The following is a 24,271-nucleotide window of genomic DNA, read 5'->3' as shown; positions in this document are numbered from 1 at the left end:
CCAAAGCGTGCGTGACATGGGGTTTCACGAGGCCATCCATCTGATCTGATGCTCCTGCATTGCATTCGGGCCGTCTGTGCTTGATCCAGCGGCCTCTAATCCAACGCCGCCGGAGGATACGAACGGAACAAACTGGCTGGCGCGCGCGCCCCCCCTTCCCATTCCCCGCCTCTTCCCCTCCATTCCATGGTCGCAACTCGCAATGGCACGACCTCGCCATATTGGGCAGCAGGCCAGCCGGCTCGCTTCCACCCTTCCTCTTCCGTTCCAAATTTAGCTCGTCACCTCCGGCATCGCCGTTCTCGTGTTCCCCTTCCTGCCGCCGCCGGACGACGACAGCTGGCCGGCGGGCCGGCCGCGACGCCGCGCCGAGGGCTCCTCCAGCCTCGTTCTTCCTCGCTCGCACGCGGCATTGTCCGACCGATCGATCCCTTCCACTGAACTGAACGTGAACGGCGGGGGCTCTCGCGGATGGACGACCTGAAGGCGAGCCTTGCGCGGCCGATCCAGCTCGCGGAGCAGGTGATCAAGTGGGCGGACGAGGCGCAGACGTGCCGGCAGGAGTGCCAGGACCTCAAGGCCAAGCTGGAGCGCCTCTCCACGCTGCTCCGGCAGGCGGCGCGCGCCGACCTCTACGAGCGCCCCGAGCGCCGCATCCTCAAGGACACCGACAAGGCGCTCGACAAAGCCGCCGCGCTGCTGCGGCCACGGCTTCGTCCGCCGCGTCTTCACCATCATCCCCGCGGGGTCCTTCAAGAAGGCCTCCTACCTGCTCGACAACTCCCTCGGGGACCTCACCTGGATCCTCCGCGTCTCCAACTACGCCGCCTCCGACGAGGACGAGGAGGACGACCACATCGGCCTGCCCCCCATCGCGCAGAACGAGCCCATCCTCTTCCTCATCTGGGAGCAGATCGCCGTGCTGCAGTCCGGCGGGCTCGAGGCCCGCGCCGACGCCGCCGCCAGCGTTGTCTCCCTCGCGCGCGACAACGACCGCTACGGCAGGCTCATCATCGAGGAGGACGGCGTCCCGCCGCTGCTGCGGCTCATCAAGGAAGGACGCGCCGACGCGCAGGAGAGCGCCGCCCTCGCAATCGGGCTCCTCGGCCGCGACCCCGAGTGCGTGGACCTCATGATCCTCGCCGGGGTCTGCACCTCCTTCGTCAAGATCCTCAAGGACGCGCCCATGAAGGTGCAGGGGATGGTGGCGTGGGCGGTCTCCGAGCTCGCCGCCAACCACCCCAAATGCCAGGACGCGTTCCTCCAGCACAACGTCATTCGCCTCCTCGTCTCCCACCTCGCCTTCGAGACGGTGCAGGAGCACTCCAAGTACGCCGTCGCCTCCAAGATGTCCATCCACTCCGTGCTCATGGACAAGAAGAGCAACGACAGCTCACAGGACCCCTCGGGCAGCGGGGAGCAAGCCGCCACCGCCACTGCCGCCGCCGCCGTGGCCGCGGCGAAACCAACCGTGGGCGGTGGCGGGACGACAGGCGCCAGTAGTTCTTTGAGCGCGACGGTTCCCGGTCCCAGTGCCAGACCCGTCGGCATGGCCGGGATGAGGCTACACAACGCGTCCATGTCCGCCACGAGCACGCGGGGGAGGGAGTACGAGGACCCGGAGATCAAGGCCTACCTGAAAGCGCACGCCGCCCGGGCGCTGTGCACGCTGGCCACAGGCAACCCGACCATCTGCAAGAACATCACGGAGTCGAGGGCGCTGCTCTGCTTCTCGATCCTCCTCGAGAAGGCCACGGGCGACGTGCAGTACAACTCGGCGATAGCGCTCCTGGAGATCTGCCTCGTGGCCGAGCAGAACGCCGAGCTCCGGCGGTCGGCGTTCAAGCCGACCTCCCCCCTCGGCCCGCGCCGTGGTGGACCAGCTCCTCCGCGTCGTGGAGAAAGCCGACTACGACGACCTCCTCATCCCCTGCATCACGTGCCTGGGGTGCCTGTCGAGGACGTTCCGGGCGACGGAGACCCGGGTCATCGGCCCGCTCGTCAGGCTCCTCGACGAGCGGGACGCCGACGTGAGCATGGAGGCCGCGGCGGCGCTGGCCAAGTTCGCGTGCATGGACAACTACCTGCACGTGGACCACTGCAAGTCCATCATCGCCCACGGCGGCGCCAAGCACCTGGTGCAGCTCGTCTACTTCGGCGAGCAGGTGGTCCAGACGGCGGCGCTCGTCCTCGTCTGCTACCTCGCGCACAACGTCCCCGACAGCGAGGACCTCGCGCAGGCCGAGATTTTGACGGTGCTCGACTGGGCGTGGAAGCAAGGATACATGTCACAGGATATGGGGAAAAAGTCGTACTTAACCCACATCTTTCGTACATGGTCTACTTCACCCTCAATTATGAAATCGTCTGTTTTACCCCATGAACTTTTCAAAACCGTTTATTTTACCCCTAGGCGGTTGCTGGCAGCGGTTTTGCTACAGTAACAACGGTTTGATACAGTACGGTGGTTTTGTTACAGTGCCGGTCGATTTGAATTTTCTTTTTTTTTTTATTTTCGGTGAATCTTTGAAAAATCACAGTAAATCATAGAAAAATCATAAAATAAAAAATCTAATTTTGTTGGACTCCACATGAGTAGATCTACATAGTGAATATATAATACAGTATGTTTTAGTACAATTTTTTTACTGTAGCCTTAGATTAATTGAAAAATCTAATTTTGTCTGTAATTAATTGGAATAATTCATAGCTGCAGCTTCTATGGTCCAATTGTGGTGAAATTTTTATGGTACGCTAATTATTGTATGCTTGAACTATAGTAAAAATTTTGTACTCATTGGACTATGTATAACTTAGTTATAGATAAATTCTAATTAATTACAGACAAAATTGGATTTTCTAATTAATCTAAAGCTAAAAAAAAATTGTACTAAAGCATACCGTATTATATATTCACTGTGTAGATCTACTCATGTGGAGTCCAATAAAATTATATTTTTCATTTTATGATTTTTCAAAAATTCACCGAAAATATAAAAAAAAGAAAATTCAAAACACCGGAACTGTAGCAAAACCACAGTTACTGTAGCAACCGCTGTCAAAAACCGCCCGGAGGGTAAAATAGACGATTTTGGAAAGTTCAGGAAGTAAAACAGACGGTTTTATAGTTGGGGAGTGAAGTAGACAAGTATAAAAGATGGTGGTTAAATAGACTTTTTTCTAGGATCCGGTGATCGAGGGCTTGCTGCCCGAGGCCAAGATTAGGATGGAGCTCTACCAGTCCAGAATAGGATACTATTGATCAAACGCTGCTGTTAACTTGTGTTATTACATGGGGGGAAAACAGAAACAGAAGGATGGCTGCCGCTTCACCCTCACATCAACTGACTAATGTATATAGATCATTCAGGTAACTTTATTCTATGTTCATTCAGAGGAAAAAAACATAGGTGAAAGTTTTTGAAGTAATCCGTGTCGTTTTCATGTTTGGTTGGGACCTAGGTTCTTGATACTGGAGGCGATCGTAAAGTTTTGTTTTGTGGATATAATATATCATCAGAAGGTTTTGTTTATAGGTTTTTCTAAACCTGTATCTCATTTGGTGGTGAACGATGTTGTATAACCCTTCTTAGGGGAGATACTTAGCCCTTAATAGTGGAGGCAAAAGTCAGTAATTTTTTTGTTTGAGGATTTCAGCATCCGCTTTAATTCTTAACTGTATCTTATTTGGTGACTAGGCAGACTAGCACGGCTACATTTTGGGGCAGATCAGCTTATTGTACTCTCTCTTGTCGCTTGACCTTGGTCAATATTGATGTATATTAGGTTTTACTCATTTACGGAAAAAGAATTTCTTTGACTTGAATCACGTGGTTTCTTTGCCGCCTCTTAGGAATCCATCCATGTACTGTGCGAATGCAGGAACTTGTACCATATACAGCGCTAAATTCTTTGATATCTGTTGGACAAAAGGAAATTGTATCTTCATTTGTTAATTGGGAAATATCAATAGTCCATTTACTACTTGTCGGTGTTTCGAACCGCTGCCTAATAAACTTGTGTTTGTGTGTCTGATTCGGATGGTGTACTCAGAAGACATAAGGGGTTCGGACGGAATATCCCTACGTCCAGTGTGAAGCTGCTCATGTTACCGGCACTTGTTTGTAGTAGGGGTTACAAACGGACGAAAGAGGGAGAAGGTCCCAAGTGTGACAAAACCGCCCAATTTATACAAGATCAAGTACGGCTGTCCCCGTTTAACATGTTGACGTGCGCATACTTTCACTTACATAAACCCAGTAGTCCGCCGAGTGTCACGAAGGACCTCGGTAAATCAATATTATAACCAAGATCGCATGATACAGTAAATACACATAACATATACAGAGTTACAGTAAAAATAATATTATAAATGGGTTCACAAATAATAGTACAAGTTTGTGTTTCAAAACCGATTAAGGGAAAACAACATAGCTTTCAAATGATTACATTAATATAAGTTTCAAATACATTGCTAGCATAAGTGACATCCTCCAACAAAAGCATATAGATGAGAAATAAATATAAAGTCACTGAGCCCACCGGCGGTTAGCCACCATCCTCAGCAGGTCGAAAACTTCACCTGCAATATGGTGGGATAAACCTTGAGTACTCGAATGTACTCAGCTAGACTTACCCGTCATAAACCAGAAATAAAATGACTCCAAGGATCATGCAAGGCTTTATAAGTAGAGCTAGCTTGACAACATTTTGCATAAAAAGCCACTAATTCAGCTATACATTTTATAATTCGGTCATTAAGTTAATTACAGCTATTCATCTCTACATTAGCAACTAACCTGTGTCAAACTTGTGGCATATCATTTAGTAACATGCAATAGTAACCATAGCCGGTGTAATAATTCCATGTTCATCATAACCATCATATTCTATAATTCAATTACTACGATGCTGGGGCTAGTCGAATTTCTCACTATCCGGGAGAGACGACGATTCGAATCGATTTCAACCAGCTGGGAATTTATTCCAAACACAAATCTAGGTCTACCAGCCATGGTAGCCTTAGGTCACCTTTGATAAGGTCCACATTTCACGAGTTCGACCAGCTCCGCACAATCAGGGACGACCAGTTGCTAGGACGATCAGGACTACCCTACCCTTGGGCTCACGTCTAGCTTCGCGCACATCCTTACTACCATCCAGAGTGCGCACTCTAACAGAACGGGGCCTGGCCTGAGTTGAGCTACTCGGCTTCATGGTCAGAACGAGTTATCCGGCCAGCTAAGTGAGAGGCATGCGTTCAATCTCGATAGAAGTGCCAACAACGGTACAGTCCTTAATCGACACAGACGGAATAAAACACGCACACAAGACCTCCATGTCCTGCTGTCTCTCAATCACCAAATCCCATCCGGTCTCCGTTTATTCATCATCACATGGTTATTTTCCACGATAGCAAATATAGCCAACCATATTTTGGTATACACCTATATTTCCAAGGTGACAGGAAATCATTCGACGTCTACCGGTCTAAGCATTGCTAAGCATATATTCGATCCTAGACCTACATAGGGTTCAAGGTATATTTCTGGACAATAAAATTATATGCATCAAGTGGTTCCCATCAACTCTTATAACCTAATGCATCAAACATAAATGACTCAAGTGATATTTGTAAAAACAAAGGAGGCTTAGAATGCTCCGGGGCTTGCCTGGGATCCAAGACTAGGTTAGTGTTTGTTAGACGACACTCGCTTGATGAGCATCTCCTATCTTAACACTTGCTTAGTCCTTCTGTCTTCTGGATGGATTCACCAAACTCCATCTTCAGGTTTGGCTCCAATATCACGTCCTTCACGTGGTGAATCTAGCATGCCTAGAAGAGATAAAAAAATACAGATGTATGAATGCATGGAAAACAACTCATGATGCACTGCAACAGGCATACAAAGACAAGGACAAGGTAACATCATATTGACTTAAGCACTAGAGAGCAAGCCATTTAACTAATTATTGCACAGGCTTATCATAGTAAGATAGCTAGAAAATAACACCAAGCATTCACCAATGAGGCACTCAAATTAAGCTACTTTAAGGAATCATCTAGCACAAACTAATCATAGTAATCATACAATCAAGATCAAGCATAAGCAATCAACTTCAAGTATATGCACAAAATCTGGATAGCAACATAGTAGCCATATAAGCCTCCAAAAAGGGTGATCCTAGACTTTCTGGAAAGCTAATAAAATTATCTAAAACTTTGTTATTAACACCAAAAGCTGATTCAACAAATATCTAGGTCAAAATCCATCATGAAACAGAGCTTATACAACTAAGGATAGAAAACTGATAGTAACTTCAGAAATGCATATCTCAAGTTATATGCATCCAACAAGCATGATCATTAGCTTTATAAAAAGCTTATTAAATTATCTAAAACTTTATTATTATAATCTTAATATGATTCTACATCTAACAAGGTTAAACAACATCAAGAAGACATCTCTGTCCAGATTTGGACAGAACCTGCCATTCCACTTTGAATAGCTATAACTGGAGTTCTAGACCACTAAAAGCAGTGATCGTAGACATTTTGGAAATATTAACAAAAGAACTACAACTCTCCTATTATTACTAATACATGATTCTATGTTTAAATATGCCAAATAATATAATCATTCAGATATGTTCAGAGCATAAGCAAAAGCTGATAGCAAACTTGTAAAATCTATAACTCCTAAACCAGCAGGCCTAAAATCATGAAATTTTAGAACAAGCAAGATAAGGAAATTATCTACAACTTTTGTATTCACCATATTTACAGAAAACATAATTTGATTGACAAAGTTATCATCAAAATAGAGAATGCACATGCAGCCATTTCAGAATGTAACAATTTGATGTTTCACTTATTTTGCTAACAAAGAGCATGCACACATGAGCCATTCAAGAACTTTAACCACAACTAATATACTTAGCAACACTTTATTGAACACCAATCACTCAAAGCATCACCGGATACAATTACAAGCTTTATCTACAATTATGCATTTATTAATCCTTTCTCCTAATAAACATATATATATATATATATATATATATATATATATATATATATATATATATATATATATATATATGAGAACAACTAGTTTGGGGTAGAGACATTTATGAGTGCTATATGTTATCAAAATATGGCTACTGTATAAATTTCACATGCTCAGATTTTATAATTTAATTATTATGAAAAAGACAAATTGTTATTGCAAGAAAACATGTAAAAGCAAGATAAATCTAAAAATCATCATTTTCTATAAATATATAGCCATATTATGGTTTCTCAGGTCAAAATATCACCATGCAAGGGCAAGGGAACCAAATTTCATATTTTTGCATTTATAAATTATTTATAAACCATTAAAAACTATTTATCAAGCATTAATCAAGTTAAATTCATAACTCAGTCATACATGCACTAAAAATTATGAAATTTTAACCAGAGCTCACACATGCTATAAGTATACTAGCATAAATTTTTTAGGTCATTTGGAGCAGTACAACAGTAGATATGATGATATCAAGCAAAGTAAGCTAGAATTAACCATTAATCATGATTAAATCAAAACATCATAAAAACAATGATCAAACAACATGTTTAATATTTTTCTTAGTTAGAACATACCAAAACAAGACTCCCAAAACTAGAATCACATTTTTAGGACATTCCTACCACGAGATATGCATCTGACAAACTTAAAAGGATTTCTAAAGCACTTTATAAGAATAAATAGACACAACAGAAACTTTCTACTAACACATATCATATTATGACTCTAATGCGTAGATCTACTCACAAGGATTCCAAAAAGTCCTCATTTGCTATTGTACAATTTTTCTATGATTTATTATGATTTTCCAAATTTTCAGCCATAAAAGAAAAAACAAACTTGCACCGAGAACCCTGAACTTCCACGAAAATAAATTCCAGCAAAACAGTCCTTCCAGCCACTATTCACATGAGTCATGACTCTATAGAAAACCCCTTCCTTTTCTTCGAATTTGAGCGCGATGTCCTTCGCCTTTTCTTCACGAGACAAAGCAGGGGACGGCTTGGGGTCAGCCGGCCTTGGCCAGCAGGGGCCGGCAGCGGTGGGGAATGGTGGGGGAGTGCCAGGGGGTAGCACACACCTATAGGTGGCCTCGGCCTGGCCTAAGGCGGTATGCAACACCACGTCATGAGCAGCAGTGGCTCTAAGCCATTGGGTCCGGCGCTGGTGAGGAAAACGGCGGCGATGGCAGCTGGGGACGGCGAGGTTGACTAGGAAAGGTGTAGTGTAGTGGCCAACTCGATCAGAGGAGGGAGGAGGAAGGACCGGTGGTGGAGGAGGGGCTCTGCCACGGTGGCCATGGTGGGCACGCCCGCGCTCACGAGCAGAGCGATGGTAAGGGAACCAAGTACGAGAGACAGAGTGAGAGAAAGAGAATGAGAGAGAGAGCGAGTGAGAGGAGGGCGTCGGGTCTCTGTTTTCTCGAGCAGGGAGGCAAGGTGGTGCACATGTGAGGGCGCGAGGGAGCCACATGGCCTACAGCACCTGCGCGTGGTCGAATGACAGCGCTGCTCCTAAAGCTTTTTCAAATCGGTTCAAAAACCAACTGAATCCCTAAATTTCTCCTCTCTCTAACTCTCGATTTTGTGCTATAGCGGATCAAACTTTCTTACTATGAGTTGTAGAGCTATATGTGGCGAACAACTTTGCTTAAAGGATCCAAGTGAGATTCGGCTCGGTTTGAGAGATCCAGAGCTCTAAAGATGAGTAAACGAAACTAAAAACGAGTTCTAAACATTCAAACCAAAGTGCAGTTTTTAGAGCCAATATTCAATTTTGGGATTGAAGTTTGAAGGTGCAAACGTGATCCAAACTTGATGAGACTTATTTTGTTGTTTCCTTCACAAAGTGTACTTCAACTCATATTAAGGGATCTAGTTGAGCTGTCACATGAATTTAGAGGATAAAAATGTCACAATCTTGTCAACTTCTAGCTGTTAATAAGGGACTTGGAAATATTTCATAGGGTCAAAATAGCACTGTATTCAAACTTAAGACCCCTGGTTGAACCACTTAGGAGTTGAAATAGGTCTTGGTCCAAAAATAAAGTTTGTTATACTCCACTCAAGCTTCAACTTTTATTTAAGGTACAACTCCATGCAAGCACTCTAGATAGTTGGTCAACATAGGTCAAAACCATATCATAAAAAGGACAATTTTAGCCATTCCCACACTTAGAAGCATTTTCTTGATATTTGCTCAACACGAACCTTTCATAATTTTTGTTCATGAGTTTAATTAGAGTTGTTTGAGCAAGGTTGCAAGGTTTGGTCGACATCCCATGTTTCCATTTGCTAAATGAAGCAAATTAAGCAAAAATGTAACTTATCATTTCATATGACTTTTTGGCTCCAAACTTTATGAAACTTTTCTACTAGTCAAGATGGATGCATGTTGATGTAATGTACATGAAATAAGCATGTTTAACATTACTTATGCCTAATCTTAACCAGAGTTCACATGTAAGCAAAGGCATGTTGTCCAAGTTCAAGTTGGGACTCAATTTCATAGATTGGACCTCAACACCTTCATCATCACTTTAAAATTATGAACTAGAGCTCTTGATTACCACTAAACTTGTTATGTTGGAGCTCAAACTCACTGCTTAACTAGTGACAAACACATGGGGTGTTACACCAAGTCTCTAATGGAAGGGTCGAATGGAGTTGAGTCTAGTTGAACTTGTTCAACCATTCAGCGTTGAGCCGTGCCTTCATGGGGCGTCCTGCTTCCCCTTTTATAGTTGAAGGGGAAGGCACAAGTTACATGAGAGAAAGAGAGAAAAGTGAGGAGGAGGAAGGCCTCTAGGGTTGTGGCACCCTTCATCTTCTTTACATGGGTCCCATCGGTCCTACTGATGATGACGGGGGTGGCTTCATGTCGTGACCCTGTTCATCACTGGTACTATACGTGGGCGTTGTTAGCCGATCGTGGTGCTCTATTCCATCCTAGCGGGCGACATGGTTAGCAAATACCTTAGTCAGAAGTCATATAGGGATTAGGTAGCCTAGCGCCGGCACGCCCGACACTGTTGGTGATGTGAGTCCTAAGGTATGACCCATCGTGGCCGTGGGTCACGTCAAGACATGCCTACTTCCTTTCTGGTGTCAAAAGTTTGACCCTAGGCTCATAATCTTAGACCCATTGTGGTTGGAGGTGGTACGGACCCCATCAGGTGAGGCGGAAGCCCCCTTCGAGGGATCTGGTGAGGTGAAGTCTGCACCCAAGGGTTCAGGCGAGATGGAGCCCGCACCCTTGGGGTTAGACGTGAGAGAGCCCGTGCCCTTAGGGTTGGGCGTGACGGAGCTTGCACCCTCGGGGTCAGGTGACATGAAGCCCGCACCCTTAGGGTTGAGCGTGACAGAGCCCGCGGCCTTGGGGTCGGCTGACATGGAGCCCGCACCCTCGGGGTCGAGCGAGATGGAGCCCATACCTTTAAGGTCGGGCGTGACGGAGCCCACGCCCTCAGGGTTGGGAGACACGGAGCCCGCACCCTTGGGGTCGGGCGAGATGGAGCCCGTACCTTTGGGGTTAGGCGAGATCAAAATACACTATTAACCATCTAGGCGAGTTAGCGTTCGTGTCCATCAGCTTCCTTCTTTGAGGTATCCCTAATACTGATACCCCATAGTAGCCCTCGAGCCCATGGAGGAGTAGGATACTTCTTCGAAGGCTTTTTTAGACGGAAGGATTCTGAGGGTCTTGATCTCCCTTTATGAGCCGTAGGATGTCTTGGTAGGGTCATGATTCCTTTCTACCACATTCAGACTCTTCGAGAGCATGCAGCTGTGGGATTTAGGGGGTCAGAAAAGATCCCTCTTGATTTTGATTCCTCCCTAGGACCCGATCGATCTGTCATTGATATGCAACCGCATACTCGGTGTTCTCATGAGTCCAACTTCCCTCGAGCCCTCGCTCATAGCAGGGGTCTAGTTGAGGGGTCAACTCATCTTGTGGTCATCCTCCCTCAAGCATTTTTTTGATAAAAATAGATGGGCTGAGCCGTGCCATGTTTTCCTCGATGGACAAATCATGGTGCTCAGTCAGCTATTAATGGGTTAGTCTGAGTGGGGCCCTAGCTTCCCATTTGTGGGGGCTCAGCATGGGTCAGCTAGTGACCAACTCTAGATTCCTAATAGCCAATCTATATAGTTCTCGGGTCTATTCGATTGGTCCCAAGGGCTCATTGTCTTTATTCAAGGAAAAAAATGGACCATGCTCCAGCCAAGACTCGAATGTGGGTCGGGATGCCCGTGGTGCTCATGCACTCGATTGCTAGCCACTAGCGGGCCCATCCTTAACCACCCCTCACTCTAAAGGTGTGCTGGAGCAGTTGTGAACCCATTGATGGGACAACCTTCAAACTCTTGGGCCTTAATGGGTTGTGGGAGAATTTTTAGCTCCATATCCCTTTTTACCTGTTGTGGTTTTCAACCCATTGAGGGGGTGAACCGTTGTCCAGCACACCCTTCGAGGAGCGGCCAGGGGTGGCGTGTGCACAATTTTTGGAAAGGTGATGTGACAAGGCACGATAGGCGTGTCAATCTAGGCGGACGGTTCGTCCCTCGCTCCACCTTCCCTTATAAATAGCGACCTTTCCCTTCACCTCTTGGTATGCTTAACCATAGCCTCTCCTTCTCCGCTTCTTTGCTGCCAGTGCTTTAGATCTCTTTGCCCTCGCTCCTGCGCCGCCAGCGAAATCCTTGTTCCTCGCCCTTGCTTCCCATGGAGTCGTGGTATTGCTTCGACATCACCATGCGTGCATGGAGGGACTTGTCAAGCATGACCTTCTCCGTAGGAGGACCAACATTGTGGAGTGGCTCGTGCCCGGTCATGAGGAGATGTCGGCACCACCTAACGGCTACGTCATGCCCTTCGCGTCCTTCCATGAGTGTGGAGTCATGATTCCTCCCTACCCGTTCTTCTAGGGGCTACAACACCATTACTAGATCAAGTTGAAGCATCTGAATCTCAATGGGATCCAACACATCGCAGCCTTCATTGTGCTGTGCAAGGGATATCTAGGGATCAAGCCCCACTTTGAGCCATGGAGGTATTTCTTCTCTGTCTCCCTGCTCAAGAAGAGATATAGAGCTGAGGACTTGCTGGTGCTGATGGGATACATGGGCATCCTCCTCCAGGGGCAGTGGTCTGCCGAGTATATGCCCTACTAGCTATCAAGGTCCAACAAGGGATGGCATGCACTTTGGTTCTATGTGAAGAACAACACCGCCGCCCCCTTGCCAGACTTCACCGGATGCCTCATCGAAGTGGCACTATAGGTGTGGTCGTGGGGACCTCCCTAGAAGGAAAAGAAGAGGATGTGCAATATCCTTAATGCCATCATGTTCCTAAAGAGCCATGGCCTTCGTGGGGCCATTGTCATCAGGGCGTATCACACGAGGAGGGTGGCGCTGCTTATGGCGCGCGCCCTCCTACTATACGGGATGCACCCAATGCATAGCTCGATGGGACTGTGCTCACCTAGGGACCGCTCCACAATAGCGAGGCTGCACAATGCATCAAGGAGGCAACAAAGGAGTCCAACACTGTGTTCCTAATCGTAGGACATCCTACGATGCGCCCAGACTTGGGCTTCATCGAGCTAATGGCGGGGTTGGGCTTTTGGGCCTCCATCGCTCCACTACTAGAGCACATGGCCATGAGGGCAGTGAATGGTGCCACAAATGAGAAAAGGAAGAAGGAGAAGGATGACAAGAAGGTGAAGCGGCAGGCAAAGGAGCGGGCGAAGCTAAACCGAGAAAGGCGGCAACATGGCTTAGAGGAGGAGGAAGAAGAAAAAGAAGGAGACAGCTCTAGGTCACCCATCTAATGGGATGAGCTGGGAGGAGGAGATGAGGACCTATCTCTGCCGTAGGTGGGGGGCTTTCCCATGGCATGCCCCCGAGCAGGAGGGGGAGGACATGCCCCCAAAGCTGGCAGAATCAAGCCATCTAGGTCCATCCAGGAATTCCTTGGCATCCCTGGAGCCAGCGGGAACTTGCCGCTCTGCTTCAACCAGACCCTCCGAGCAGAGGGAGGGCTTGAAGTGGCAATGCACTGACAAGGCGTAGCCAGGGTCAGGCAGACCGACCCCAAAATGTCATCGTCCGGTGGCATCGAGGTGAGTTAAGAGTTTTTTTGTCCTTTCGTTCTAACAAATTTTTACCATAAACTGACCATCATGTCCTTCGCAGCATTGGAGGATGCAGGACTCTCCTTAGGCTTACGCCGAAGAAGAGCCTCGCCCTCTGGCAGACACGTCAGGAGCCGACTGGCGTTACGCCAGAGGCGAGCAAGAGTGGCACCGGGGCAGCCACAGTGTCAACTAGAGGGGCGTAGCCGGTGGCTGCATCCATGGGAGAGCAGACAGAGAGGGTGTGTCTAGGACACCCATGGCAAATGTGGCATAGCCGGGTGTGGCCGCAACGTCACAGGCAGAAATGACATAGCCAGAGCTGTCATCCATGTAGGTGGACGCGACGTCACATGCGGAAATTGCATAGCCGAAGCCATCATTCGTGTAGGTGGCCACCTCTATGGCGGGGTGGATGGAGAAGGACGCATCTGAGCTATTTGTGGTGGATGTGTCGTGGTCAGGTGCGGCCACAACATCACAGGCAGAGATGGTGCAACTAGAGCCATCGTCCATGTAGGTGGCCACGTCTGTGGTGGGGCGAATGGAAGAGGGCATACCTGAGGCATCTATAGCGGATGTGGTGATGGGGTAGGCCTCCATGTCCACCTCACTCTACCACCAAAGGGGCCATTCTAGAGGTGTTGCTGTCGCAAGTGGGGTTGGCGACGCTTGGGATCGGCGTAGAGCCATCCTGATCTGTGGTCTGGATGGGCGGTGACCCACATGCATGGGGAGGATCCTAGATCCAGTGGGTAGGCTGGCGGGACCCAAGGGTGATACTTTTTTCCCTTGATGACACCACGGAGGAGAGGGGATAGGTGAGCGTCCACACAGAGGTTGGGACCATGGTTCACGCTCTAACCATCGTGCTGAGCTCGTTGCACGACATTGTCGCCTCAGTTGGCCAGGCATGATGTGACCATGTTTCTGACTCTCATTCTCCCTTTCTAGGCCTCTAAGTCTTGTCCTTTCTGTAGTCTTTTATGGTCCCTAGCCGAGAAAAGTCCCAATTCTTTCATCACGAGAAGGATGTTTGGGACCGCCTCATCAAAGAGACGGGCAGAGTGAGGGGTCGCCACATAGCACGCCATTGCCCATCAGGAGGTGGTTGAGCTTACCCCCACCGCCTAGGAGCTAGCTGACCTCCAAGTTTGGGAGAAGGATGCTTGCGAGGAGGCCTGCGAGGCTGAGGAGAAGCTCGCAACCTTGATTGAGAGGATGCACGTGGACGCCACAGAGTCTAAGCAGCTATGAAAGGAGCAGGATGAGTTGCTCCAGGCCATAGAGGGGTTCCGCATGGAGTGTGACTTGGCTCGCCAAGAGTGTGCTGGCACCAATAGTGGATTGACCTCCTCAAGGGTGAGCTTGAGGAGGAGAAGGACCTGAAGGTTGTGGCTGAGGACATGTACGCTAGGCTCACCACAGAGGTCGGTCAGCGCTAGGAAGAGGTTCGGTGCCTGGAGGCTGAGGTGACATGGTAGCATGATGAGGTACGTAAGCTTCGGGCGTATATGAACGGTAAGCCTCTAGTTTCCCTTGTTGTCTTTCTCCCTAGAATATGTGGTAGTCCTTTTGACATGGTCGGTATGTGACTTGGATAGGTCTCAACAATAAGGTTGGGGCACAGGTGACAAAGAGCCATGGCCTAGAGAAGGAGCTCAGCGAGGTGAAGGCCTCGCTCCTGAAGGAGAGCGATGAGCATGATACCCTATGCATCACCATCTAGCTAGTCTAGGATGACCTTGAGCTAGCCCCAAAGCAGGAGACGAACTCGCTCACAGTCCATGCCATCTGAATTATGGATCGAGCACATGAGATCATGAGGCACGCGCTTCACTTCAGCGTTCATCGGTCGTTTGCGATTTCTCGTTCTCATTATGAGAACATTGATCTACCGACGATGAGTCTAGGCTTTGTGCCCGGCTACACTGAGGCTAAGCTAGAGGAGATTGAGGAGACGGTGGCCCCCTAGCACAGGATCTAGCTATAAAGTGTGGCAGAACCTGCTAAGTTATAGGGCCCACATGCACTTGTCACTGTCCGATGACCTTTGACATTTATGCATATGTTTCCAATAACTTAAAAAGACTATTGGGTGTCCTCGGGGAACCCCGAATCATCCACGATTTCCGAGTAGGATCACGTTACAGAGTCATTGCAGTATTACAACATTTATTCAAATATCAAAACCAGAGTAAAAACAGCAGAAGTTTTACGATAACATAGTTTACAAACCAGTTGATTCAAACCTTACAAACTAAGTTCGATAATTATTACAAACCATAGTAGTAGTGGAGTGGCATAATTAATATATACATAACACACAAAATAAACATCCTGCCCAAGGATCACACATTTACTTCTCATCGTCTGAACAAACAATAGTCATGCAGCATGATCCAAAACAGATCTGCTCATGAGGCTCATCTGCAACAAGGGTCAACGAACCCTAAGTACAAAAGTACTCAACAAGTCTTAACCGAAATATTAACTGATAAACTTAGGAATGCAGGCTTAGGGATTCAAGGTGTGGCTTTAACAATGATCAAGGTTCTTTTGCGTAAAAGCTCTTTTAACAACATTCTTTATATAGAAAACTTCATAAGAATTATATACAAAGCTGACACAATCCGCGCTGAGATCATGAAACTTCATATCTAACACCTTCACAAGCCTTATTCGAGTTCCAGTTATTAGTACTACGATGATAAACAGTGAGTTGAGTCTCCATAACCGAGGAGCAACGACGATTCGAACCGATTAAAAACCCAGCTGGGGATTCCAGACCACACGACATATGCAGGTCCCCGACCTACATATACCAACCTACCCTTGGATCCTCTAAAACAAGAATGGGTCCACGCCACCTGAGAATATAGTACTCCACCAATCCAGCCCAGTGCCACGTGGGTACACGCTATTCCTGCCATCTCTCCACTCCTAGTGCACGAGTAGCCATTCTCATAATAGAATTGCCAAGTCCAGGCTTACCAGAGTATGTGGTTAGTACTACAAATTCTCACCTTATGCAATTCAACAACGGACGTGCCTTAATCGACACAAGCGGAAAGAACCCGCTCATAAGACCTCCATGTCTGGTGGCTCACACACACCGAGTCCGCTCGGTCTAGATTTATTACTCCACATTCCCATATCACATGCTAACATAATTAACCAATGTTCCATTTAAAACTTGCAGGTGGCAGGTAGTCACCCGACTTTCATCGTTCTACGCATAGCTAAGCAAAACTAGGCATATATGAGTTTAAAACTGGTAATATGGTAAATATGGAATAACAAGGGTGGTAATGCACCAATTAGGCTCTTACTTAACTCCTAATCACTTAATGTAGTAACGGAAAGCAAAAGCGAAATTAATTTGTAAAACACAAGGTAGGGCTGTATGCATCCGGGCTTGCCTTCGTTGACGGAAAAATCCGGCTCCTGCGACGTTTCACAAGTATTTGATCCGACCATGACAAACGGATTAACCTCCTCAACAACTTGATTAACTACCACGTGTTCACCTTTGTTCACTACATGGAATAACAATGACATGTTTAACATGATGCGGAATACAAAACATGATGCTCGATGATGGATGCAAAAATTAACAATTTGAATACAACTTTCCTTCGCGGTACAGTTGCAAGTCAAACAAACTAAATCTTTTTCATAACACATACATCAACTGCCAAGGATCATTATCAACAAATGACCTAAGGTCATCACTCAATCCAAAATTACAAACAAAACCTAGATCATTAAAGGTTACTATTTGCTTTTATGAATTAATTATTTAATTCAAAATTATGAAATAAATCAACTTATTCTAATTGAGCTCAAAATTTTAGTAAATGTTCATTACATGATAACTAAGTGGCAAAACAAATTTCATAATTTTTGGACAAGTAAATAAGCCTAGAAAAATCATGGAAATCCATTTATTAATAAATTGAGCAATTTTTATCACATTCAAAAAGTACTAAAAAATATTATTTCATATTTTTCTTAAATACTTTACATCACAGAGAAGTCACACAAAAATTTTCATAATTTTTGGAGCTCTAAATAAATCTACACAAAAATAACAAAAAAGACACTATTCGTTCAAATCTGAAAATAGAAAAATCCATTTGAACGTTGAGTCACTAACATGGTGACCCCACCTGCCATCCCCTTCCTCCCGCTTTGACTACGGCGATGATGGCGCTGACCGGCGATATCTCGACGACGGCGAGATCAACGGCGACGGCGAATGCACTAACATGATCACTACATCACAGCGCACCGATTTGTGGCACAAACGTGACCAATTACTGCCTAGACCACGCACTACGCCGGCCATGGCGGCTGCGGTGGCATGGCGACACAATGCCGGTGAAACAAAGCCGAAAACGGGGAAACAGAGGGCATGGGAAGGTCCAGTAGCTCACCACGAACACGTTGGAGCAAAGAACGAGACCGGATAAGCTACGATGACACGGGTCGACGTTGACAGCGGTCACAGCGGAGCGATCTTCGACGACGGTGATGCTCCGGTAGCTGTGGTGGTCAAAATGAGAAATCAATGGGTCACAAAGCACTACATCATTGCGGCGAAGCCGAAGCAAGACTCAGCAAGGACAGAGACTCACCGTAGCGCGCTGGCCATGGCGACGCGGGCTCGACAGCGGGGTTGCCGGCCGTGGAGAAGAAACACGATGAGTGGCGGTTCCCAGCGAAATTAAGCTGAATTGATGGGTTGGCTGAGTGTGTAAGGATAAGGCGGAGCTAATGGATGCTTTGCTGCAATGGCAGAGGCACTGGTTCGACGATGAGGGCTCACCGGAGATGATCGGCAACGTCGGGAAAAACAGAGGGCGAAGGAAGAACAACGACGACGGCGTCGGAGCTTTATAGGGCGGCCAAGGAAGCAAGGAGAAGCCACGGCGACGCCTTTCCCATGCCAGCGTGAAGCCAAGGCTGCCACGCGCGCGCCTGGAACACCGAAGACGGTCGCCGGCTATGTAGCTTCAGCGGTGAACACTGTTCACAATATTTACAAGTTTGCCATTTGCTAAAATTCACAAATTACTCTCAAATTTTCATAACAACTCAAAAATCTCCAAAAACAAAAGTTGTTCAAAATCAAAAGTTCTACAACTTTGCTTTTAAAACTATCTTCTAATTCGGTCTAGATTTTGAAATGATCTTTTAAATTCAAATAGGGGATATTTAACGAATTACGCCTTTTTGAATTACTCAAAATTTTTCTAAACAACTTGAAAAACTTCAAAAATAAACTTTGCTTAACATGCCAAGCTCTACACTTTTGCTTTTGGGCCCAACCCCAAAATATGCTTAGATTTTGAAATGGATTTTCAGGGTAGGATTTAAATGTTGAAAAGCGGGGTTTTCTCGAAAATTCAAAACCCAAACAAACTTTGAACTTGAGTCAAACAATACAATTCAACACTCAATACACAAATGTAAACTTGTTTTAGTAAATGCATATCAAAGTTTTCACCAAATGCCAAATGCTTTGCAATGCATATGATGACATGTTAGATTTTAATATTTAAACATCCGAGGTGTTACATAAAGATCAAGGACGAAGTCATCCGCCCAAGGGGTTAGTTAGTTGGATGAGTCGGACGGTGAACTTGTAATAAATGGACAAGTTTTTAACTTTTGTTTTGGACAAATAGACTTTTGGTCCTTCTCTTTTTTATGTACAACAAGGTTGATGTGATCTGACCCCTTCTGATGTTAAGGTTGTAAAGCTCGAGGTGCGAGCGAAAAAACTATGATCACGCTAGTGAGCAAAAACATCATAGCCGCTGGGGTGTAGGTTTCTTGTGGTCCGACCAGTTTTACTCAGCATTTGTTTCTATAACTCTTGCTTCTAGATCTCAATGTAAGGAGGGGTCAGGCACAAAGAATGTTTCTGAGTAGATATATTCTTATCAGCCCCTGAGTGAGGCCCAACCCTCGAGTGTTCACGCTGGATGTCTCGGCTCCCTACTCATTGTATGCCCTGACCCTCAGCACTCCGTAATCAAGGTCAGTCGGGAGGAGTGCTTCGAAACCGTAGACCATGAAAAAAGGTGTGTAGCCAGTCACCTAGCTAGGGGTCATCCTCAAGCTCTAGAGTACCATGGGAAGCTCTACAGCCCTACATCCATTGAATTTGTTCAGTCAGTTGAAGATTCAAGGCTTGAGGCCTTATAGGACCATGCCATTTGCATGATCGACCTACCCATTTGTGCGAGGGTGCGCCACAATGGCCCAGTTTATGCGGATGTGGCAGTCATCACAAAATTGGAGGAATTTTTTCTTGATGAACTGTGTGCCGTTGTCTGTGATGATAGAGTTTGGGACTCCAAAGCAGTGGGTGATGTCAAGGAAGAATTGCACAGCCTACTCGGATTTGATCACAGAAATCAACCGAGCCTCTATCCACTTCGTGAACTTGTCTATGGTGACAATCAAATGCATGTAGTCCTCGGGCACCCTTTTGAGGGGTCCGACCAGATCAAGCCCCTAGACCATGAACAACCACGTGATGAGGATCATCTGGAGCGCCTAGGCCAGTAGGCGGGTTTGACGAGCATAGTACTGACATCCTTCGCAAGTATGCATGGTCTGCTCAGTGTCAGCCACCACGGTTGGCCAGTAGAAGCCCTATCAGAACACGTTCACGACTAGGGTCCTAGGTGCGACATGATGTCCATAGACCCCGCCATGGATATCTCTTAGTAGTAGCTTCCCTTGTTTGATGGGGATGCAGCGCTATAGGATCTTGGTATAGCTTCGCTTATAGAGTTCCCCCTCAATAATGACAAAGGATATGGCGCAACGTGCGAGCCATCGAGCCTCCATTTTGTTAGTCGAGAGCACGTCACGGAGGAGGTAATCAAGATAAGGTGTCCCCAGTCAGTTAGAGGGTCAGGATTTGTCACTAGGTCTTCGTCAAGGTCCATGACTTTGAGGTTGGAAGGAGCCAATGGTCGGTCAGCCTTCGATCCTAGGGTAGGTGGCCCATCACCGGTCTATTCCAGCTCCTCATAGCGGACCGAGGGTTTGTACTGATCGCTAGCGATGATGCTAGTTGGGACCGGCTCTTAGCTAGATGCCATTTTTGCTAGCGTGTTGGCCACCTCGTTGAGTCATCTCGGGATGTGGTTGAGTTCAAGGCCATCAAACTTGTTCTCTAGCTGGTGGACTTCTTGGCAATATGCAGCCATCTTGGTGCTATGGCAGCTTGACTCCTTCATGACTTGATCGATGACTAGCTGTGAGTCACCCTAGATGTCAAGCCGTCGGATGCCTAACTCAACTATGATGCATAGGCCATTGATGAGTGCCTCATATTCGGCCACATTGTTGGAGGTAGAGAAGTGAATGCAAACTATGTACCTCATGCGCACTCCAAGGGGTGAAACAAAGACTAGCTCCACACTGGTGCCTTTCTTCATCAACGATCCATCGAAGTACATCATTCATTACTCTTGATCGATGGCTGTTGATGGCATTTGGATCTCGGTCCATTCTACAACAAAATTGTCCAGCACCTAGGACTTGATGGCCATTCGAGGGGCATATGAAATGCCCCGACCCATCAGCTCAAGTGCCCACTTCACGATTCTCCCTGTGGCATCTTGGTTTTGGATGACCTCACCAAAAGGGAATGATGTCATGACCATCATTGAGTGTGACTCGAAGTAGTGACGCAGCTTCCTCTTGGCGATCAGGACGGCGTACAAGAGCTTCTAGATTTGGGGGTAGCGAGTCTTGGAATTGGATAAGACTTCACTAATGAAGTATACGGGATGCAACACCTTGAGGACATGTCCCTCTTCTTCCCATTCTACCACTAGGGTGACGCTGACCACTTACGTGATGACCACAATATAAAGCAGAAGTGGTTCCCCATCGGTCGGCGGGACTAGAATCGGGGCTCTCATCAGGACTTCCTTGCCCTTGTTAAGTGTCTCCTGAGCCTCGAGCATCCATGCAAATTGGTCAGTTTCCTTCAGAAGTAGGTATAAGAGGAGGCCTCAATCGCCAAGGCATGAGATAAAATGGCTGAGTGTGGCGAGATACCCCAAAACTCGCTGTACTCCCTTTAGATTCTAAATCAGGCCCATCTCCATGATGGCTGAAATCTTCTTCGGGTTGGCTTCGATGCTACTCTAGGAGATGATGAACGCAAGCAGCATACCCCTCGGGACCCCAAAAACACATTTCTCAGGGTTGAGTTTGATGTTGTTTGCTCGGAGTTTCACAAAGGTTTGCTCTAGGACTGGTACAAGCTAGTTAGCCTATTTGGTCTTGACCACGATGTCATCTACATAAGCCTCAATGGTTCGCCCGATGATGTCCCTAAAACACTTGAGCATACAATGCTGGTATGTAGCCCCTATATTTTTAGACCAAACAACATCGTGACATAGCAGAATGATCCAAATGGGGTGATGAAAGAAGTCACAAGATGATCGGATTCTTTCATCGTGATCTGATGGTACCCAATGTACGCATCAAGAAAGCAGAGGGTTTCACACCTTGAGGTCAAGTCGACTACTTAATCTGTATGTGGCAAAGGAAATGGATCCTTTGGACATGCCTTGTTGAGACTCATATAGTCAACACACATTCTCCATTTCCTATTCTTTTCTCGTACGAGGACGGGATTGGCTAACCACTCAAGATGATACACTTCCTTGATGAATCCGGCCGCCAAAAGCTTCATGATCTCCTCGCCAATGGCCCTGTGCTTCTCCTTGTCTAAGCAACATAGGCATTATTTCATTAGCTTGGAGCCTAGCCTAATCCTCAAGGCGTGCTCAGCAACTTCCCTCGAAATGCCTAGTATGTTTGAGGGTTTCCATGCGAAGATATCTTTATTGGAGCAGAGGAAGTCGATGAGCACACTTTCCTATTTGGAGGAAAGCATGGGTCTGATGCACACCACTTTGTCCTCAGAGTTGCTGGGGTCTATGAGGACCTCCTTGATGCCCTCCATGGGCTCAAAAGATTTGGCCAACTGCTTGGAGTCAGATGCTTCCTCGGCGGTCCCCTCCTTGGTAACAATGAGCTCCTCAGAGGTGATAATCATGGAGGCGTGCTCACAACACTCAACCTCGCACTCATAAGCACGTTGGAAGGAGGTGCCAATGGTGATGACCCCATGTGGGCCTGGCATCTTGAGCTTCAGGTAAGTGTAGTTGGGGACGGCCATGAACTTCATGTAGCACGGTCGTCCTAGGATGACGTGGTAGGTTTCGTGGAACCCAACCACCTCAAATATGAGGGTCTCCATCCTATAGTTGACCGGATCCCTGAAGGTGATGGGTAGGTCGATCTGCCTAAGTGGTATGGCTTGTTGAACTGGCACAATGCCATGGAAAGGCACCTCGGTCGGTCGGACACACGACCAGTCCATGTCCATGGCATCAAGCGTCTCGGCATACATGATGTTGAGGTCGCTGCCTCCATCCATCAGCAACTTGGTGAGCCGCTTTGTGCCAATGATTAGGTCGCCCATTAGTAGGTACCATCCTAGCTATAGGATGCTCTCTAGGTGGTCGAATCGGTCAAAGGTGATGGCAGACTCTGACCACTGTAGTGAAGATGGCATGGCGGGCTTGGCCGCATAGACCTCATGACGTGCGAGCTTTTGACGGTGCTTGGAGTCGTAAGCCACCACCCCACCATAGATCATGAGGTAGCCATTTGGTGTCAGGAAGCTACCATCCTTCCCCTTGACATCATCTGCTGCCAGCTCAGGCTTCTTCCCCTGGTCCCCCTTTTTGGAGCCACCAGATAGGAAATGCTTCATGAGCGCGCAGTCCTTGTACAAGTGCTTGACGGGGAAGGTGTGTTCGAGCACAACACTTCGAGTAGCTTCTCAAAGTGGTTGGGAGCACCCTCGATGGGCCCCTGGCCACCTTTCTGCTCGGCAACAAGCATGAGTGAGCCCTTGTGTCACTGCTTATTCTTCTTCTTGTTTGGGCGGTTAGAGGTGCCCTCATCGGTGTCCTCGTCCCACTTCGCTTTGCCCTTGGGGTTGTCAAAAATTGCTCTGACTGCCTCCTCACCTGAGGCATGGTTGGTCACATTGTCAAGGAGCTCCTTAGTGGTCTAAGGTCCCTTGTGTCCTAGCTTGTGGACTAGGGACTCGTAGGTGGTCCCAGACTAGAGAAGCATCGGATGTACTCACAAAGATTTTCCTGGCCTTCTGTCGATAATTCTTCAGATCCTAGAGGTTCTCAGGGCACATGTAGGTGCCCTAGAAGTTTTCCACAAAGATCTCCTTCAGGTTCGCCCAACTTTGAATTCAGGTTGGTGGAAGATGCTCCAACCATGTTCGTGCCGAATTCGCTAGGAACAAGGGGAGGTTGTGGATAATGAAGTAATCACTATCCACATCAGCGGCTTGACAAGCAAGCTGGTAATCCTCGAGCCACAGGCTAGGGTTTATTTCCCTAGAGTATTTCAGGATGTTGGTCGGTGGTTGATACCGTGGTGGGAAAGGCACGTTGAGGATGTGCCGGTCGATAGCATGGGGCCCCACAGATCGAGGCTCAGGCTCTAGTCCTCGCCGCTGTCGTAGTGTCCACCGCGACGAGGGTGGTAGCCATGGCTAGGCTCGTCTCTCTTGTCCCCCTGTCCATGCCTATGGTTGTCTATGGTGTTACGTGCATCACGGTTGGGGCTGAGACGCTCATGCATCGGGACCATGGTAAGACCCCCGCCATTACATGGTGCCTGGTGGATGGATACATCATAGCCATGTCGTCCTAAAGACATGCGCTAACTGGCATCAAGCTCACATCGCTGAGACAACGTGCTTTCCGCCTGCTGCACCACCATGTGCTCAAGCAGCGTGCAGATCTTCTGATGGGCCCAATGGTCTTTGGGTGTCGTGGGCTCTAGGAGCCCTCAGAGCAAGGCCACCATGATAGCTATGTTTTGGCTTGCCCATGCAAAGTGTGGGAGGCCTCTATCATCCTCGATGATCCTCCAGTTTATGTCACGGGTGATGGCACATGCACGGCTACCGTCTCTATGGTGTTCG

General features: G+C 47.4%; 2 protein-coding genes and 1 pseudogene across 2 annotated transcripts; 1 reads left to right on the top strand and 2 right to left on the bottom strand.

Annotated features, from left to right (window-relative positions):
* The first annotated feature begins 420 nt into the window (after nucleotides 1-420).
* LOC136500049 (uncharacterized) lies at nucleotides 421-3,262 on the top strand (annotated as a pseudogene).
* A 6,915-nt stretch (nucleotides 3,263-10,177) lies between these two features.
* On the bottom strand, nucleotides 10,178-13,809 carry LOC136500048 (cell wall protein IFF6-like). Its single transcript, XM_066495484.1, has 2 exons — nucleotides 13,506-13,809; nucleotides 10,178-10,593 (listed from the first exon to the last, which is right to left on the bottom strand). Exons 1-2 carry the CDS (start codon nucleotides 13,807-13,809, stop codon nucleotides 10,178-10,180), a joined length of 720 nt encoding a protein of 239 aa, XP_066351581.1.
* An 8,320-nt stretch (nucleotides 13,810-22,129) lies between these two features.
* LOC136500047 (uncharacterized) lies at nucleotides 22,130-22,738 on the bottom strand. Its single transcript, XM_066495483.1, has one exon. The coding sequence runs from the start codon at nucleotides 22,736-22,738 to the stop codon at nucleotides 22,130-22,132; it is 609 nt and encodes a 202-aa protein (XP_066351580.1).
* Between the last annotated feature and the right edge of the window lie 1,533 nt (nucleotides 22,739-24,271).

Source organism: Miscanthus floridulus, chromosome 13 (assembly GCF_019320115.1).
Source record: "Miscanthus floridulus cultivar M001 chromosome 13, ASM1932011v1, whole genome shotgun sequence".
Taxonomy (NCBI): domain Eukaryota; kingdom Viridiplantae; phylum Streptophyta; class Magnoliopsida; order Poales; family Poaceae; genus Miscanthus; species Miscanthus floridulus.
The sequence above is the reverse complement of the archived record's forward strand: the minus strand, read 5'-3'. Positions and strand labels throughout refer to the sequence as shown.